The sequence below is a fragment of the Lygodium microphyllum genome, chromosome 10 (genome assembly GCF_053477565.2).
Source record: "Lygodium microphyllum isolate KBCC chromosome 10, Lygodium_microphyllum_v1.1.10, whole genome shotgun sequence".
NCBI classification, from domain to species: Eukaryota; Viridiplantae; Streptophyta; class Polypodiopsida; order Schizaeales; family Lygodiaceae; genus Lygodium; species Lygodium microphyllum.
This window is the reverse complement of record NC_141144.1, coordinates 22,237,014-22,251,040: the sequence shown is the minus strand read 5'-3', so window position 1 is coordinate 22,251,040 and position 14,027 is coordinate 22,237,014. Positions and strand designations below refer to the sequence as shown.

At 40.6% G+C, this 14,027-nt stretch overlaps 1 protein-coding gene across 1 annotated transcript in view; it reads right to left on the bottom strand.

Annotated features, from left to right (window-relative positions):
- Positions 1-6,260: 6,260 nt before the first annotated feature.
- LOC148029787 (uncharacterized) overlaps positions 6,261-14,027 on the bottom strand; it is an 80,682-nt gene continuing 72,915 nt past the window's right edge. The window contains exons 4-6 of the mRNA XM_087686111.1: positions 7,799-8,057; positions 7,544-7,707; positions 6,261-7,378 (exon numbers count right to left, since the gene is read on the bottom strand). Coding sequence (XP_087542237.1) covers positions 7,181-7,378; positions 7,544-7,707; positions 7,799-8,057 — 621 coding nt within the window. The 3' untranslated portion in view covers positions 6,261-7,180. The remainder of the gene's footprint in view (positions 7,379-7,543; positions 7,708-7,798; positions 8,058-14,027) is intronic.

Below are 14,027 nucleotides of genomic sequence, written 5' to 3'. Positions count from 1 at the left end.
TACTCCTCTTTTATTAGATTGACTTTTCATAACCCTTGTTGTATAAAGTTTAATCATAAGAGAGTAATCAATTGACTTCCTATGTTATATGAAGATCAAGTCTAGTTGTTGTCAATGTCATGAACAGTTTGAACCACAGTTTGCACGCACAATTGAGATGATTGGGGTTTGGGACTAACAAAGTAGATACAAAAATTTAATTTGTTTCCTTTTTCATATATACAAAAATTATTCCAAAATATTGTTTCATTCCAAATTTTGAGCTACACATTCACTATGTTGTAACACATATAAGTTCCAAAGTCGTGACCAACACTGCCTGAATTCCAATAGAAACCTTTTGTAAATGGGCCATAGAAGTTGTTGCATAGAAAATGGTGTGCCAACTTTCCTACACCTCTACATCCCTAGTGTTGTACATCAACATCAACCTTTACCTTGAACCTTCTTTATTATAATGTGAATTGCTCAATCGATCAAAAGGTTATATTATTACTTGTATTGAAATTATTTCAATGTTGTTCGATATTCCTTCTTAATAAGAAAAAGTTTTTTTCTTGTTGGATCGTTCTACTTAGCACTTGCTTAGGATTTGACCATTTCCTTCATTATCTATCTAGACGTGATAGATAAGTATGGAATCCCTTATTTTTAATCTCTCAAACTTCGTGCTAAATGTTGTATCAAATAAGACAACATATCACATGAGTAATTTAAGACTCCATGATTTTTTCATGTGTCTTTTTTTAAGATCAAGTACTTATTGAACATATCAACATTTTCACATATTTTATCCTTTTTGAGCATCAACAAATTTTTAGAAGCCTTACATTTGCACACAAACAACCGATCATGATGTAAACATTGCATGATGAGGTTCTCCAAATACATATGCATTATTTTCCTTGCCTATTCTATTTAAGGATAAGGGTATTGCAATCATATTTTGAACTTATTCTCTACAACTACATGCTTGTCTATCTGAAAGACCAATGGTAGATTGTTTGTAGTGTTTTGAAATAGAATCTGTGGTAATATTGAGTGAGAGTAGAGAAGAGGAAAAGATTTTACGAATCTTAATCAATGAGTGTATATGATGGGACATTTGACTATAATTTGTTAAAGTCAATTTCCAACTCCTACATCCTACTTGCTCATTGTATAAGGCAACTTTGGTGAGATTGCATCCCCTTGGAAACTCTTTTTTTTTTCAAAACTAGTAGTTTGCCTTCTCTTGAAAATACTCGCCTTTGGACCATGAATAGTACATTTGATGGTTTCTTTTCTCATTTGATCACCACCTTGAATTGTCCATATCAGTACTTATTGCTAAATATGGAAGTATGAGATTAAATAGTCAAGGCAAACATACACATTGGTGATGTTGGTCACGCAAATGCAAATAACCTAATTGCAAACATCTCTTATCAAAAAAAAAAATCCCTAAAAGGGAGTTAACACTCTTAAAAAATTTCTTCATGATGATAGATCATATTAAATATTCATATGATTGGTTAAGATCAGGACATTTAGGATCATCTCTCTTCATCTGTGTTCTATGATCATTTTTAAATAGATAGAATATTGAATTTAGGAATGTTAAATGGCTTCCCCCATTCATGCCTTATTGATAGAGGATTTGTATAAATCCACTATACCATATGGGTGATTCCTACAAATCTATACCCATCTTGGAGGCTTAGCTCTTTCTTGAAGACTTGATGACATTCTTTGTCAAGTTTAGTTATTGATCTATATTTGAGTTACAACCAACTTGTAAAGCAACATGTCTATCATTTAAATGTTACAGTAGATAATTGCAATTTTCATTAATGATCAATGCTTATGAAACATTGGCATTATCCACACAATCAATTTTCTCATTGAGGGATCTTTTTAAATAACACACAAGTTTACTAAAAGAAGCAATATTTACAACATCTACCAATAAAAGGTGGATGCCTCATCAGCCACCCCATCTCTTTATATTATAATTGAGAGGTGGGGAGGTTGCCATATGTTGCACATGCATCCCCCCCCCCACTAAACATGCTCTGCGCTCCAACCGACATGCTCACATGAACCCACCCACGCGAACTTGCCCACCAACTTGACTCTAGTAGGAATTGCCTAATTAACCTCACAATACTTCCTTGAGAGCCATAAAGAAATCCCTATTTTCCTTTCTTACTCAAACTTCTTAGAACATGAGGACTTCATTCTTACTATTATGTACGGTATCTCCTAAACTAAGAGAAGGTGGCAACCTCTTGAAAAGGTTTTAATTTCTCAACCTCCAAATAAATCTAATGTCGATGGATCTTAAGACGTTCCAAACTAGGACAAAGACATCATTTGGCTCCCTTGGATCTCCAAACAACACCAGCTTAAAGTTGATCTTGTTATGGAAATTGTCTTGGCCCATCCACGTTTGCAACCTTGCCCAAAGGGAGGTAAACAAGAGGTATCTTTATTTATATGAATAAGCTAAAAGTAAAATATTGGTTCTAATTTTCTCGTGCCCTTAAAAGTGCTAGTAGATTTTTTTAGTATTCTAGTTATAAAACCAATATTTCATACAGATTTTGAATATTAGAATAGTTTCCTTTGAGAATTTTGCCTTTATTTTTGCTTGGGTGATAAAAAAGTTTTCTCTCTCTCTCTCTCTCTCTCTCTCTCTCTCTCTCTCTCTCTCTCTCTCTATATATATATATATATATATATATATATATATATATATATATATACTTGGGTGATAAAAAAGCGCTCTCTCTCTCTCAACAATGATGCAATGGACTTTTGCAAGTGTTAATTTTTTTCTCTCTCCCTCACACACACACACACTCTCTCTCTCTCTCTCTCTCTGTCATCCCATATATGTGGGATTCGATTTGCCCAAATGCTACATTTAACGTTGGGGAGCTCGCCCTCACACACACACACACACACACATATTCATTCGGTCAGTCGGTCACACACACACACAGAGACATATTCAGTCGGTCAGTCAGGGTCAGGATGATATCGATAACGAGTATGGCCATGGCATTCTCGCAGAACGTGCTTGCGATTGCGCTCTCTCGCTCAGCGATGCAGAGGGCGCCACAAAGCTCGGCAAAGGTGTATCCGCTTTCATCACCCCAGCTGCCACCACCATCTCCTTCTCCTCCATATTCATCGCCATCACCGTCACCATCATCTTCTTCTTGTCCTCCTCCTCCTTCTTCTACTGCAACATCCTCATCATCGGTATCTCTTTCTTCTTCTCTTCCTCCTCAAACACGCCTTGATCTCTTCTGTGGCCGCAGCATAGTCCCCAGCTCACCCAAACAGGACGTACCCACACACCTCCCTTCCTGCACTGCGCACTGCTGATCATCATCCCCGCCTCATATCCACAACACATCAGGTAACCTCATCTTGCCATCTCCTTCCAAGGCTTCAGTATTTATTCTGAGATGATACAAAGGCATCCCTTGTCTTGCCCCGATGCAAAGATGAGAGAGAGAGAGAGAGAGAGAGAGGGGTTTACTTAGGAGCTTCTGCTGTGAGTATCAAGCTGCTCTTTCCTCACCATCAGCTTACATACAGCAGAACATAATTATGATTGTCTTCAATCTGTGCCATTCCCTTTGCGCACGAATTAACCATCATTTAGTGCATTAAGGATATGGCTGCTCAGCTCGTGTGGCATCACTCTAGGAGTTCTACCTGGTTTAGCATTCTGGATTATAGGACTGCAATATTAAGGCTTTGGATTTGCATCCATCTATACTCTCCTACTTCCTCGTGCACCTTCATGACTTAAAGATTCAAAATGTATCAACCGAAGCTACATAATTTATTAGAATCCCCAAATACTTCCGCACCATTTTGCATCTTGGGAAAGAGAAAACGAAGGAGTTAGGCATAAACTAGTGATTACCAAAAGAAAGGCTGTTTCCAAGATGGCTTTATGTGTGAGGAATATTGGTGGGCTTAACTAAAAATTTAATTTTGGTGATTGGAACAAGCAGAATTTCCTTTTGTTTCAATAGGTAGATGTGTCATCAATCATTTAACAAAGCTAGCCACCGGTAAAGCTCCATTAAATCAATTTGGTTTCCTTCTTGTGAACATAGAATGAATGGAATAATAGTGGTGCACAGAATTCAAGTTTGAGCTTGTCCAATTACAATTCCTAAGGTTGCAGTGCCTTCAAGCAAAGTCAGCATGACTTATACACCTCTCACAACAGCACATGTGGGATCTACATTTTCTCAATCTTCTATCAAATTGAATTTTTCATTGCAAAAAGTCAAAACATGTGAAGTTCCCTATTCATCTAGTGTGTCTATGGTAGCGGTGACAAGTACCCTGGGTGTGACTGTGAGCCAAGAGCTCATTGATGCACCTTTGTTTGCTACTTTCTCTACTACTAAAGTAGCAACCCATTTGATTTTTATGTGAGGATCTAGTGAGTGAAACCCCACAATGATACTTTGCATCACATAATCCTACAAATAATGTTGGGCAATGATAAAAGCCTTGAGTGAATAACCAATACTAGATCATGCTTACACTCATTGTTTAGGCTATGGTTTGTAGGTTATGGATGACAAGAATAAAATTTATTGGTATACATCACTAACACTGTCAAATTGTTGCTTGTTCATGTGCAAATATCAGATTACAGATACTACCGATCATAGCCTTGGGTGTGACGTCAATCACCATCAGTATAGAAAATACTATTTCCCCCATAATACACACAATCATCCTTTTAGGTTTTATCTACCCATACCTTGTCACTCAATGCCCACAACAATATATTTAATTGGCATTGCTTGACTATGAAGATAAACAACATATTGATGGCCTCAAACATTCAATTTACATCAATGGCATCTCTATTTTTTGTAATCAAGTGGCTACCCTAGTGGTCACCTACAAACTTAAGTTCAAATCTTGCTTTTGTTTCCTATTACTATATGACCATATAAATGTAGGAATTGAATGCAAGGTCTTTTGGTCACTATGTTCTCAATCTGCCAATTGACTACACCAATTTAGTCAAATCTCTGTTTTGTGTGTGTGTGTGTGAAGAAAAGGACTCACGTAAAGATTGTTGATGCTCCATGAATAAACCTAAAAATTATTTCTCAATCTACTCAACAAGATGAACATGACTAGTATAGAATCTAGATAATATGCAATGCTGTCCTAAGTTTGTAATAATCCAATAATATCTAACCAATCCTCTATGTAATCTACAAGGAGATACCATGTGAACAATCTAACCAACCCCATTGCATGTATTTTGGTAGGATCAATCATTCCACCATTGAAAAGTGAATGAGAATCATGAGTTTCTCTCGAAAGACAAAGAACTATCCTTGAAAAAACTTGTAACCCCTCTAATACCAAACAAACTTGCAACATGAAGTCAAGATCAAGTGTTCTAAGGCTTGAAAACTCATTACCGTGTGTACTACCCTTTTAAGATTTATTTGAGATCAACTTCCCCTATATTTAATGTTTAGACCCTCGATGTACATCATTGCATTTATTCTCCACAAAAACCCTGAATTCTTAGAGCTTTGACAAAAGCATCAAATATAAACATGATTGCATGGATCCATATTCCGTGTTGTCTCAATTATAAATGTAATGATTTAATTTTCTCCTTCTAATGATGTCTAAAATAGTTCCCATGCATGAAAGTGGATTATTTGATTTTGACTTTTCTTTTTCGCCATAGGATCTTCTCCAAAACAGTTTTCCTCTTTGCTTGCCAATGTAAAGTGCTTAACATGTCTTATCCCTCTTCCTAATATTATGTGTCTTAATTCATAATTCCAAATGAATAGTGTCAATAAACCATCAACAACTTGTCATTATCCTTTAACTCATGTACAACACTCTTTGGATTGAACCTTACAAGTTGATAAATTATCTATCTAACAAGGAGTATATTATTTATATAACCAAGATTTAAGAGAACATTGAGTAGAACTAGTATGCTACCTTTTTTCTTAAATTATGGCATTGAGGGACCAAATTGAGTTCAACCATTCTACATGATGGGCCATGTGGTTGGATGCTCTCCCAAATCCACAAATCCACATACCATCTGTGCAATGTGTGGCTGATGCCAAAAAAAAAAAAGAAAAAAAGGAAAGAAAGATTGGAAATAGACATGGAAAATTGTTCACATGAGGCAAACTATTAGAGTTCCAAAGCAGTGACTTTATAAAGATACATCATTGTTTTTTTATATGTACCAATCTTGTTTTTTTGTGTGTGAGAACTTTACAGCAAATGTTTTTGAAATGGAAAAGTATAATAAACAAGTTGGGTTAGTATACAAATAAGGTTCTTGAAAACACAAGGAATCAATACAATTGAAGAAGCATACTGGGAGAACCATGGCGACTCGAGTCTCGAGATATGGGGGGAGAAAAAGAAGTTACATTCGCATATGGCTTTCCCTAGTAGAGGGGAGGCCTGAAGGGCTTTCCATCTTCAGACGTTGGCTATGGTGTTCCAAATATGTAATGGTTTACTGGCAACATCTTGAGCGAATGAGGGATAGGAGGGCATATCCTTAGGGACCATTTTTAATCCAAGTGACCCCGCAATAATGTTCTGATTTTAAGTATCAAGAGCACAGCTTGTATTGCATTTTCAGATTCCTCGTCAGATGAATGAGGAAGGTTTCATGTCACTTTAACAGTTTAACAGACGGATGAGCAAGATTCATTTAATGTATGTTCGACAATTAACATCCCTCAATCCCTGACACCATGTCTAATCAGGCCCAGTGGCACCATCTCTGCAGGTTGCGATGCTTCCACCTTCAGAGAAATTTCTCATCTTTTCTGTAGGTTTTTCATTATGATACACGATAAAGCCACATCTAAACCGACTCTAGATCTTGACTTATCCCATAGAGCAGTGCAGTAAAACTAACAAATGTCAGTAAACCTGTCTTATCTTATTGTTCTTATCGGCTTTACAATTGATAGCACTTCTTCATGAGATTATCGATGGCTTGGTACAACAAGTATTCAACAGCCATATTACAGTTGTGATGGCCATATACCATGGTCAAACTATAACAGTCTTTATATACAACCACCTTGCAAGGCCAAAGCAAGCATCCACTTAGAAGACGTACCCAAGCGCAACTGTCATCCTATCAATGGTGTGGTAGAGCTGGGTGTTTGATCACCTCTAGATTTTCCTTAACATGAGCAACCCGTCGCATACCTGCCAGAGCTGTCATAACCCCAGTAGTTCTGACAAACTGAAGAGCACACTGTGCGTCGGTTGGTTGAGGTCCAAGTTCACTGAAGGCGCTTTTAATATTACTTGGTAATCCTTTACAAAGGCTAGCCTGCAACATAATTTTAACAACCCATCTGATTGTTACAACTACTGAGAGAATATAGTAAATGAAATCTGACATTAATTCTTCACTGACAATAAACAGTTTGAAAATTGACAATGCCTACTATGCCTCTCATATACCCAAAAGTTATGCAGCCATCGCTCAAGGTACCTGCATTAATGAAGCAGAAGCAACAACTGAAACACCAAGCTCCTTCGCTGCTTCAAGCAGAGGCATCTGCCTGCCTTTCACAGACTGTGTTGCAGCACTTGCAGCTTCTCGTAATTTTAAGTTATAGGGTAGTTGCACAATTTTGAAATGGTGAGATTGACCTCCTGTATGAGGAGAAACACAAAGGCCATAGATGACACAGATGTGTTACATAGGAAAAATTCTGGCATTTGATAACTTAAATTTTTCTATTACCAACATCCTTTGCGGCTTCAACAAGGTCCTCCAGGGATAAATGTTCCTTGGCTCCAGGAGGGACACGAAAACCATTCCAAGTGGCTACACCATACACTGTTACTTTTCCTTGGCTGCAGGCTTCTTCCAAAGCAGAAAAAGCATTGCGTATACGTGAGTTAAACACCTGCCGTGTAACTTCCCCCAGTTGAGTTTCTGGGTTATGTACATAAAAAACATCAATTGTCTCCAGACCCAGATTATTCCGACTTTTCTCCACCTGATCATTATTTTTAAAAAGTGAACTGTTAGCATCGCTTCCAATCCTCCCCGAACAAAACTGCCCCCCCAACAATCAACCCACCCAAATTTTTTATTTTTTATTTTTTGCTTTTTAAAACCGGAAGGGTCTAAACCATGCCATGACATCAACCAAAACATTCAACTCAACTTTAATCTTCATTTTGGCACCACACAAAACTGTCAGAAAATTGACATAGTCAACGTGTGTGCTAAGCTGGAAGGATAATCCAGCCCTCCACAATTCATCCCGTTAAGAGTGCTGATGTGCAATAACATGGAAGGGTAATCCAGTCCCCAATAATACATAAAGCAGTACTGATGTGCAAATGTTAAATCCACTGTATGCCAGTTTGCATGAGCTGCTGGTCATCTAGCATGTTCAAGGGCCAGTTCGATGTTGGTGTAAAACAGAGATGTTTCAGCCCCAATGCCTCAGATTGCTGCATTTTACAACTCTGTATTTTCGAGAGCAGAGACCAGACATCACTGACCAGTCCTCAGATCTGGAAAGTGAGATACAATAAGGCAACATGCAACAGCAATGCCTGTCTGCTTTAACAAGTTAGGTCTCAAGGAGGTAAAACACTCTAAAGAGTGTGAGACTCATGGTGGAGGCTTGTATTTTAATGTTTTGATGTGCCATTGATTGGTGTTGATGCTCCAGTGTGAGGCTTTGTATCCTGCATGGCTGCCAATTTGAAGTGTGGCCAGTTGGTCACAAGGGAAACTTGGACAATATCAGTATACATGGACACCTCCATGATCAAGCATTTATTGATGCATGTGATACATTGCCCACTAATTGCACTGCTTGTCACGTTGTGCAGAATCCAATCCCACTCCCCCCCGCCCCCAAAAAAAAAAAAAAAAAAAAACTAGAACATGCTCCTAGAAGCCCTTGTAAGATCCAAGACAAAGAATATAGAGCCAAGAATCTTAAGCAGAACCACATGGAATACAAGACACCACAGCTTATCAAGAACCCACATTGTTAAGTATCTTAAGGATCACAAAACAAGGGATAACCCAGCTAATCTTGGGATACAAGACTCAAGTATTTATAAATCTTTTTCACAACAAGGAACACACTCACAACACACCCACTTAGAGGAAGAAAGTGAAAGACAGTAGTGCGTTCACTTTACAAAAGAATTACTCCTCCAAAAAACCTACCTCTTTCACATCATTTGGATAAAGCTACAAGACAACCACAACATCAAAGAGAGTGTATAGAAAGTGCTTTTTATCCTCACCTACTACACATCCTTCAAACACACACAAAATCCCGAATATTCGCATCAAAACCCCACAACTCCATGACAATAACTTAAGCATTACAAACATACCACGAAAATGTATACCTTCAAATAGTGTAGATGGATGAAACAACCCTCAATCACCAACTCAAAAGCAAGTACTCTCCCATAGACCTACTCTTCTCTAGGCTTCCATCTCCAAGCTTTGAAAACACCCTCAACCTTGTATTCTTCTTCTTCCCTTGCACAGACTTTGTGGGCAAGGTCTTCTCTCTCTGAAATCCTCCACTATTCATCTCAAGCAATGTCTCCATGCATTCTAGTCATCACTGATGTAATGCATTTCTTCAACCATCATAAGGTTCAATGCATGCTAAAACCATTGATTTCAAAGCTCAAGTTGCACTAGATGTGCTTGGACGTATAACTATGCCATTACTAATTTGCACTTCACATGTGCACCTTAGATGTGCATAACTTCATAATGCCAAAGCTAAGCATTAAAAATACACATTGTTGAGAAACCCTTCACATGCAATTTGCGTTCTGCGTTCTGCATTTTGCGCTTAGGGTTTCGCGTTTTGCGTTTAGGGTTTCACAGTGGTCAACCCCAAAAAGGGGCTGGGCACCCACAGTGGGGCACCACCCTAGACAGCCGGCGCCCTCCCTCCGAGCGCCAACCTAGACAATCTCTTGCCTATTTATAGGCTACCTCTGTCACTCATTCTTCACGGCCGATTCATTTAGTCCGTCACCTCTTCTCTCCAACCTCTCCACTACCCTCACACCCCTTCAGGAGGACATTGCGGTTCGTGGTTCGTGGTTGTCTTCATCATCTTCCTTGTGCTATGGCACCCTTGTTTCCTTGTATCACATTCACTCCATGATTCAGAACTTCATCAATCCATTCATCAGAGTTTCTTCTCTCTTCTCTTCTCTTCTCCATGTTTGCTGAGTTCCCTCCGTGTTCCTCCCCGCAAACCCTATTCTCTCGCTAGTACGTTATCTTTTGACACGGTATTAGAACTAGATCTGCTCAAAAAGTGGCAAAGATCCTCCACTCCAGTGAAGGCAAAGACCGGCGACGGGTTCAACATCCACTTCCCTTCTTCTTCCGTTGCATCAACACCCTAACTAACGGCTGCTCCCTCCTAGGTTTGCTGTTTTCCAGCCTGCGTTAAGGGCTGCTGCTGCAGCCTCCACCTCCCCTTTGCTGCGTTTGCTGCTGGCAGCACCTCTGCTGCACCTAGCGGTATTCCAGCACCTCCCCTTTCCTTTTCAAGCTGCGTTTCAGCCAGGCAACATCTGGCAGCAGCCTTCTTCCTCTCTAACCAACAATTTGTGTCTGACAGCTGGTGGCTCCTCCCTAACTGCTGGCGGCTCCTCCTTGTCTGCTGGCAGCTCCTCCTGGTCTGCTGCAAGCTACATTTGCAGCTAGCAGCTCCTCCTTGCAGCTGGTAGCTCACTTCCAGCCCTTCCACTGCCCTCCCAGCCCTTGAGGCGCACATTGCAGTTCATGGTTTGTGGCTAACCTCTTCCTTCTTCAGCAAGGCACACTGGTACCCATTGCTCCTTTACCAATAGATGACCAAACTACTAGGCACTCCTACTGTGGCATCACCGGACACACCACCGATGCTTGCCCACTTCGACCTTTGCTCCCCACCCCCCAGCGTATATGCGTCTTCCACCAGGCACTCCTTGTGCCACCTCTCCTTTCTAGGCCACAAAGATCGTTTTGCATCAGCTATGAGAGTACTATGCTCAAGGCAATAAGACGCATCTGATACGCACTAAGTCCTTTTGAGCACATGGAGGATCGATTAGTGCTACAACCTCCTGAAGATTGTTACAATGCCAGCAAAAGTCTTCTCCCACCCATTTTCTGGTACCATGGCTACCAAGGCCCACGGTTCTGCAGTCTGCTCCATCGAGAGACAGTGATTGTTTGATACAGTCTCCTCATCAGTCCACTCCTTTGAGAGACAAGTGGTTGCTCGACTCCTTCCTCTTCTTCGACTTCCCAGTCCACTCCATTGAGAAGCAACGACTTTTGCCCACTCATTGCTCAGTCTAAGCCCCACCCTTCACCCTTACCTACTCAAGTTCGAGAGGCCACCTCTGGGAGTTTTTCACTACCCTAAATACCTTCTTCGACACAACCAGCGGCACTTCCTTCATCCTCAGACATTTCAGAGTCCATGATCCATGAGTTTTTGGATTCCCTATCTACCTTAGAGGGGGATGATCTTTCTTTGCCCTCCAAGGAGGTATCTACATCTACTGCAACTTCAGAGGAAGCTCCTATTCCTCCAGCTTCAAAGGGGTTCCCTACCCACCACTCAATCCTTCGCACACAGTGGCGGAGGCCTTTTACCTTCTTCTTCTACCCTTGGATGGGGTGGCTTCCTTCCATCAGTCATCTCACCTATTGATTCCCAAGATCTCGAGGATCTACCTAGATCAAGGCCTTGGAAGTTCAGCCGCGACTTGGTGACGAGGCCTTCATATTCCTTCTTACATGGATGCACGGAGCTAGTGGCTTCTCTCCAGAGGTTAAGTTTCGGGTTCTCCAGTTCACTCTATCTATTGTTCTATAGTGCAGGTTGCCTTTCAGGTGGAAATCTTGGATCTTAGGGATCCTCTACATCTTCTTCCTCATTGATCTCCTTCGTCCCTTGGTCAGCATGGAGCCAACTCCTGAGATCCAGTATGGGCATATCCTTATGGTTCTTGATACCACACAAAGGCTGACATTCCTCCTATGCATTGTATATTTTCATCATCTTTGTACTAGAGCGCTTGGGCAAGTGAACAATTTTCCCACGAGGGACACCATCCAAGGGGTACCTGCTACATGAGTATTCTTCAGCATGTAGCATTCCATCTCCACCTCTCTTCTCTTGTTCTCCTTTTTAGGCCTGAGAGGGGGTGTTGAGAAACCCTTCACATGCAATTTGTGTTCTGCGTTTTGCGTTTAGGGTTTTGTGTTTTGTGTTTTGCGTTTAGGGTTTCACATTGGACAGCCCCAAAAAGGAGTTGGGCACCCATAGTGGAGCGCCACCCTAGATAGCCGGTGCCCTCCCTTCGAGCGCCACCCTAGACAGTCTCTTGCCTACTTACAGGCTGCCTTTGCCACTTATTCTTCACGGCTGATTCATTCAATCCATCACCTCTTCTCTCCAGCCTCTCCACTACCCTCACACCCCTTCTAGAGGACATTGCGGTTCATGGTTCGTGGCTGTCTTCATCATCTTCCTTGTGCTACGGCACCCTTGTTCCCTTGTATCACATTCACTCCATGATTCAGAACTTCATCATTCCATTCATCAAAGTTTCTTCTCTCTTCTCTTCTCTTCTCCATGTTTGCCGAGTTCACTCCGTATTCCTCCCCGCAAATCCTACTATCTCACTGGTACATCATATTTTGATACACATCCCCATGGTACCTATCCTAGGGAAGGTTCTTTACACATCTTACTACCTCCGCCATTCCTTTTATGGTTCCATCTACATGGAGTTTTGCTCTTTTACCAGTATGGAGGCTTCTCCTCCCGCGATAGATCATACAGCATCTCTCTTGATGCTATCATGGCAGTGACTTCTATCCTTGCTCTTCCAATAGGGATGCTTCATCATTTTCATCCATATGGTTCTTGACACCACACGAAGACCGACATCCTCAAGCTCCTCTTCCTTCTTCGATATCAACATCCAAGTTGAGAGGGGATTTCTACCCTTCTTGGTATTCTACATGTTTCGGCACTTGTCTTCGATATCGGTCTTCCCTCCCCTTTTGTACCTTCCCCTATGCATTGCATGATTTCATCCTCCTTGTATTAGGGCGCTTGGGTAAGTGAACAATTTTTCCATAAGAGACACTGTTCAAGTGACACCTGCTGCATAACTATTCTTCAACATGTAGCATACTATGCATCTAACTGTATAGATGCACCATTAGACGGATCCTAAGCTATTTCAGCCGACGGATTACACCACCATTCTTCACATGAAACTTCATTACCTTTCCCTCGTCATTAACATCCTTGAGTGGTTAGGTAAGCTTGTATTGTTTTGTGATGTATTGGATGTACCATCCCTACTCCTATCTTCTAGTTCATTGTTACTTAATCATCTGCTACCCCTTAAATTAACTTTTCACCACAAACCAAAAAAAAAACAAAACAAAACAAAAAACAAAAAAAAGTTCAATGTGATTCCATCCGCCTTTCTAAGGCTTGGTAGACTCGAGCATCCTTTGTCCGATGTCATGTCCTCTCTAGGGTGACAACATAGACTCCCTTGGCAAGATGGCCATCGACTTTGTAGTCTTGGTAGGACACTGGGCAGCTGATGTGCACCCTTTATCTGATGCCCTGGCTACTTTGGGATAAGACACCTTGGGGTAAACATTACCAATCTTTCCTTTTAGCCTCAATTTTGGACCTGAGAGAGGCTGTTGAGCTAAAACACGCTTTACAGTTGAGATTAGCATTATTAAACAATCCCAAAACATGCTTAATTAATGAAAAATGCAAATTTAGTACACGACTTAAGAGAGTTTCAATGGTCTCCCAAAACCCCAATTTTTTGGGACATCCTTCAACATCTATAAATAGACAAGCTGCTCACCATTCAATCTCATCAATTTGTGCAAGTTTCTCACTCTACCATGCAAATTTTAGCCATCA